The sequence below is a fragment of the Parus major genome, chromosome 23, assembly GCF_001522545.3.
Source record: "Parus major isolate Abel chromosome 23, Parus_major1.1, whole genome shotgun sequence".
NCBI classification, from domain to species: domain Eukaryota; kingdom Metazoa; phylum Chordata; class Aves; order Passeriformes; family Paridae; genus Parus; species Parus major.
In genome coordinates this window covers 1,632,609-1,638,884 of record NC_031791.1, presented here as the reverse complement: position 1 = coordinate 1,638,884, position 6,276 = coordinate 1,632,609, and the positions used below count along the sequence as shown (strand labels likewise).

Below are 6,276 nucleotides of genomic sequence, written 5' to 3'. Positions count from 1 at the left end.
AGTTCCCATCCCATCCCATGGATCCCATCCCATGGATCCCACCCCATCCCAGTCACCAGCACTGGGGAAAGTGGGATTTGCCGCTGCAGCTGCTCAGTGCTGGGTGAGCAGGGGGCAGTGAGCTGTGCCCAGCACCTGGCACTGGTGCCACGCAGGGCACTGCCCACCCAGGGTCTCCCCAGGCCAACAGGATGTGGCACTGTCCTGTTCATCCCCTCTGCTGCTGGGGGAGCGTGGGCAGCATCGCCCTTTGCTCTTGGCAGGAGCTGAATTCGGAGATGAGGCAGCACCAGGAGGACCTGGCCACCCTGGAGCACCTGGCTGAGGAGCTGAGCTCCTGTGGCTTCGCCCCCAGCACCTTCCAGCAGCAGGAGAAGCTGCAGAGCCTGAAGAAAGATTTCCTGCAGCTACAAAAGGTGGCAAAGGACAGGTGAGTCCCGGGGAGAGGAGCTTGGGGGTGGCCTCGTGGTCCGAGCAAGACCCTGCGTGGAGATCTCCTTTCCAAGGAGGGGGGGGAATGAGCCAGCTCTTCCTGCCGCCCTCCTCCCACGCCAGGATCCTGAGGCAGCTCTGCTCCAGCTGACGCTTTAAAAAAAGCCTTGGCTGGGGGCGTTGTGAGAATTGCTGGTGCCGCAGCAGGAGCTCCGCGTTTCCCAGCTCCCGGAGTGGGGGCTGCCAGAGCTCCATCCCAGAGCGTCCTGCTGGCTGCAGCCCGATCCTGGAGTGCCCTGAAATGGGGAGAAAAGGGGCTTTGAGCAGAGTCAGAGCAGCAGCATCCCCGGGAGTCACACCTCTGTCTGGCTGGATCTCCGAAATCCCTGCGGGGATGTGGGGAAAGAGGATGAAACTCCCCAAAATCCCCCGTAATCCAGCGCTGTGCAGCTGCTGTGGCCGGCAAGGACGAGCCAGAGGAGCCCCTGACTCCCATCCAGGGGCTGCTTTGTCCCTCCAGGATGGGCTGAGAGGATGGAGCTGTGGCCAGGGAGGAGGGATAGCACAGCCTGGGCTCCCCCGGGGTGCAGGTGCCTGGGGGGACACAGCAGGAATGAGCCCTGTCTTCCCAAAAATGTCACTTTTCCCAGGATAAAGAGCCTGGGCAGGCTGGTAGTGGTGGTCCCGTGGCTGGTGGCCACCACTGGGGTGCCCAAAAGTGTCACCAGCCAGGATCTGAGGGGGTCAGCAGTCAGCAGCAGTGAGGGGCTGGCAGTAGGGGCATCCCATTTTGTGCTGTTCCCAGGCAAAAATATTATTATTATTATTATCATTATTATTATTATTATTATTATTGTTATTATTGTTGTTATTATTATTATTATCACTACTATTATTATTATCTATATCTATATATATCTATATCTGTATCTATTATCTATTATCTATTATCTATATCTCTCTATATCTCTCTATCTTTATATTATATTATATTATATTATATTATATTATATTATATTATATTATATCATATTAGCAATAATATATAAACTATAATATAATTAATACACTATAAATATTATAATTAATTAATATAACGACATTAATATTAATGAGAACAACAATAATAGATGAAATATAATATGTTAAATTAAAAATATCAAAATAAATAATCATAACATCAAAATAAATAATAATAATACTAATAACACTATTACTACTAGTAATAAAAATAATAAAAATAATAAAAATAATAAAAATAATAAAAATAATAAAAATGAAAATGATAATAATAGTAATAATAATAATAATAATAATAATAATAATAATAATAATAATAATAATAATAATAATAATTTTTAAAAGGGCTCCTGGAGACACAACTGTGCTTCATTCAGGAGGGGGTAATTACAAGGCAGAGCACAAGCTCTGACTCTCCAAATCCTTTTCACTCCCAGGGAAAAGGATGCATCATCCTGCCAGGAGCAGCTGGATGAGTTTCGGGATCTGGTTGGAGCCATCAGGAAGTGGCTGAGGGAGAGCGAAGGCAAAATTCCACCTGCCGAGACCTCCCTGGGCACGCAGGAGCTGCAGCAGCGCAGGCAGCACCTCCAGGTGGGCCAGGGGAGCTTCTCCAAGCCTTGAAATGCTGGGATGGGAAGGAAATCCCAGGGTGCAGAGGCCTGGGAGGTGTTTTATGGTCCCAGGAACCCTCGGTGTGCATCCTGAGTTTCCCTGATTGCTGTCGCTCCCTGTGCCTGCTCCGGGCGGGATTTGGGAGCAGGAGACTGGAGCACACTCATTTTCCCCCGAGTGTTTCCCGTGGCAGATGTGGAAGGTGGTGCTGTCACCCGAGCTGTGCTCCAGCAGGGATGGGATAAATCGGGATGTGCCGGGCGTTTGATCGGAACGCCGCGGGATCGGGCTGGGCTCTGCAGGGAGGGAGAAGAGGGATGTCCCCAGAATGGTGGGAGGGAGAAGGTTTCCTTCAACAGACCCAGTAGTTGGGAAGAGCTTTTCGCTGTTTGATTCCCCACCCTGGCAAAAATCAATGTGTCACAGCCACTTCCCTGGTGCAGCCGCTGTCACCGTGTCACCGCACAGGGGACAGGTGAGGAAGGAAGGGCTGTGGCCAGGCAAGCGTGGCCCCCAATCCCAAACTTTGCTTTGGGGCAGGATCTCCTGGAGGAATGGAAGGGGAAGGGGCCGCAGGTGGAGGAGATTGGCCGCAGAGGGACCCTCCTGGAGAACCTGATCGTGGAGATTACGGCCCCCAACAGCCCGCCCAAGGCAGGTGAGTTGTGGCTGACGCTCCTGAGGACAGCTCTGCTGTCATCACTGCATCTTCTCTGACGAAAAATGGGGTTATTTCCCCCTTTTAACCAAATTCAGAGGGTCTGTGGTGACCTGAGTGTTGTGGGGCTCAGCCCAGTGGTTGAGTCGCTGGTGCTCATTGCTTTAATGCACCATCCTAACTTGGCTTAATTAATTATAGCCTGACGAGCCCTGTGTTTGCTGTGGGGACACCTAACACTCTCTGCTCGAGCTCGGGAGCTCCTGGAAGTGGCTCCTGCTCTCTCCTGGTGATGTTCTTCAGCCTCCTGAGGAGTGTTTTAATCAGCTCCCAGCATTTGGGTTTCATATCTGGATGACATTTGGTGCTGCGATAGTCAGATGTGATTTACTGGCCTCCCTTTTGGCTCCAGGTCTGTGAGGCAATGAGATTATGTCTGGTTCTTTTGGAAACCGACTCAAAGATGTCTTCCAGCTTGTGAGAACAAGTCCCTGGACTCTCATCACTGATGGGAATTTACAGGAATTTATGGTCTGGATGTTTGTTAGGATTAAGTTCATGAGCAGTTCTTTGGGAAACCATCAGGAGAAGTGAGGAGAGGCTTGTGGGTGACCAAAGGTGCAGCCCCTGATGTCCATGAAAGCTTTAAAATGTGTGGTTAGGAAAGAGAGACTTGCCTGAAAATGTGAATCTCCCTTTTTGTTGTGACATCTGGTGTCCAGAGAAGGGACCCTGGTGCATCTCTGGGCAAAGAGAGCATGAACACAGGGCTGGCTTGAATTGTTTCATCCCATAAAAAAAAAAAAAGGAGGGAATGGGGGAATTAATCCCTTCAGGGAAGGCATTCACAGTTTTATTGGATATAATTCACAAAGTGATGCTCAGGGTAGCAAGTTCCCAGGCATGGCAGGACACCTGTGGTCCCAGGTATTGCAGCCACATTATCCCTGCTCTCTGGGTGATGCTGAGAGGGCTGCCCAGCTCCAGAAGCTCCAGAAAAAAGCAGGAACAGCTCCTGGAAAGTGAGGGGAGCAGGAGAAGGAGAGATAAAGAGACTCCAAACCAAATTAATTCCCAGTGCTGGGCAGGTGGGCAGCGGAGACGCCACATCAGTGCTTGGTGGTCCCTGCCGTGCAGCAGCCATTCATCACTTGCTTTCTGCATCCCTGACACTTCTGTCTTGTCCCTCTTGTCCCTCTTGTCCCTGTCCCCTCTGCCCAGGTGCTGCTCTGCCCGCTCCAGGAGCCTCAGGAGGCAGCGTGAACGGATACCACACCTGCAAAGGTGAGCTCACTGTCAGCACCACCCAGCCCTCCCCCTGTCCCAATGCTGTCCATGAATTCCCATTCCCTGGGAATCCAAACCTCGGTGTGACACTGCCAGCATCCCAGTGGAAGGGAAATGAGCTTGGCAGTGGGTTGGGAACTCTCAGGTGCTGCGATGGAGGGTGGAGGTCAGGCTGAAGGACGGAGAGGGGCAGCCTTGGGGGGTGACAGCACCCTGACACCTCATCAGGTGATAGGAGCTGATAAATGGGGGATCATTTTAAGGCTTGCAATTAAATTTATTGGTTCTGTGGGATTATAACAGCATGCAACCCTCCAGTTTGAACAGCAGTTTTAATTACTGCCCGTTACCTGCTGTTAGCTCACCGGTCCAACGAGATAATAAGCGCATAAAAATGGTTTCACATCTTGGTGCCAAATTATTTAACCTTGTATGAGCAGTGGCTTTATGAAAAGGGGGCTCAGTTCACATCAAGCTCACAAACAGAGAGCTTTGTTTGTAAACTGTCAAAGGGCATAGGTGGGACGAGTGGAAAATCCCCCGTGGCAGGAGAGGTGAGGATGATGCCACATCGCTCCGCAGGCGGGCAGAGCGAGCCTCTCGCTCCTCACCTCAGCTCTCTGTGGTGGGTTAGAACCTCGACAGTGTGGGGTGGAGAACAGGGGGGCAGCAGTTGGGAACTGGCAGAGCAAAACGGAGTTTTGGGCGCAGATCTGACGGAGATCCAGTGCGACGTGTCGGACGTGAGCCGGCGGTACCAGGCGCTGGGCGCGGCGCTGCGCGAGCGCCTGCAGCAGCTCTCGGCCAGGCTGGACACCATGCAGGAGGTGCAGGAGGAGGCCAGCTCCATGCTCAGGTGGCTGGAGTCCAAGGAAAGGATGTTGTCCGAGCTGGACGCCTCCTCCTCGCCCACCAAGACGGAGACGATGAGAGCCCAGGCTGAGCACAACAAGGTGATTTCTCTTCCCGGCTTTCTGGGGTCATAGGATCACAAAACGGCCTTGGAGATCATCCAGTTCCATCCCCCCGCCATGCATCTCCCAAAGATCCCTTCTTAGCAACAAAAGTCTGCCCTGAGTTAAAGAAGGGCATTCCCAGATCATTTGGAGCAGCAGCCCAAAGTTCCCCTTTGCTTTTAGACCCTGTTGATATCAGGCTGAGGGAAAATGAGATTATTTGGAGCCCTTGCTTCTCCTGGAAAGCAATTCCCAGCCTTTCCCTTCCCCTGCAGCCAGGTTAGCTCACAATAGTGCTAAAAATTGATTTAATTAAAGAGCAAAGAACACAAATTGTCCAGCTCCAGCTTGTAGCTGCTGCTTTGTTCCTACTCAGTGATTCCCTTGCCCTATATCTGAGGAAGAGCAAATCATTCTTTTCCAGGCATTTCTGGCTGAATTGGAACAGAATTCTGGGAAGATCCAGAAGGTAAAGGAAGCGCTTTCTGGCTTGCTGGAGAAATATCCAGACTCCCCAGAAGCAGCGAACTGGAAGAAGATGCAGGAGGACCTGAGTAAGTGCCTGAAGCATTAATGAGGCTTCTGTCTCCAAACATCACGTTAGAAGTGGTTCAGGAGTGTGGGGCGATCCCAAAGTCACGCTAGAGCAGAGTCACTTCTAATTAAAATTCAGTAAATAGCAAACCCATCTCTGAGCTGTCTGGTGTAGAAGGTGTTCCTGGGATGAGCAGTGTCGTGATTAATGGAATCTCTGTGATGGATGTGGATTTTAAAGGATTTTTAAAGGATTGCCTCCTTAAAAAAAAAAAAAAAAGAAGGGGGAGAAAATGTGTTAGCAGCACAGGTTGATTATTTTGATTAAAAGCTTCTCTGCTTGATATAAAATTCCAGTCATTAGAGAGGCTATCCTAGGTAATTAAGTGTTGACTAAACAAGGCTGTGTGTTCAAAAAGAAGCCCAGAGATTCCCTTCTTTGAAGTAGCAGGAAGGTGTTGACTCCGTCTGGGCTGTCTGAGTGTGCGGTGTGAGGATGGACACACGTGGGATTATCCTCATTTATGGGGCCAGGGATGGGAGATGGCTCAAGGTCAGCCCAGCTCATGGCTGTCGTGATCAGAGCACAGAAATCCTGCTTGGGAGGTTTTCTCCTCGGAGCTTCCACGTAGATTTGATTTGATATTAGATGGAGGATGGATAGAGCCATGTTAACCCTGAAGATGAACAGATCACACAGACACAGGTGGAGGTGTGGTGAAAAGAAGAGAAAGTTTATTTTTCCTCCCAGGATTTATAGGTTTCTAACCCCAG

The 6,276-nt window shown here is 50.3% G+C and overlaps 1 protein-coding gene across 1 annotated transcript in view; it reads left to right on the top strand.

Moving 5' to 3' along the window:
• The window catches only part of MACF1 (microtubule actin crosslinking factor 1), a 156,033-nt gene that overhangs the window by 88,585 nt on the left and 61,172 nt on the right, over positions 1-6,276 (top strand). The window contains exons 46-51 of the mRNA XM_033519639.1: positions 264-430; positions 1,890-2,046; positions 2,608-2,725; positions 3,947-4,009; positions 4,724-4,965; positions 5,393-5,522. Coding sequence (XP_033375530.1) covers positions 264-430; positions 1,890-2,046; positions 2,608-2,725; positions 3,947-4,009; positions 4,724-4,965; positions 5,393-5,522 — 877 coding nt within the window. The remainder of the gene's footprint in view (positions 1-263; positions 431-1,889; positions 2,047-2,607; positions 2,726-3,946; positions 4,010-4,723; positions 4,966-5,392; positions 5,523-6,276) is intronic.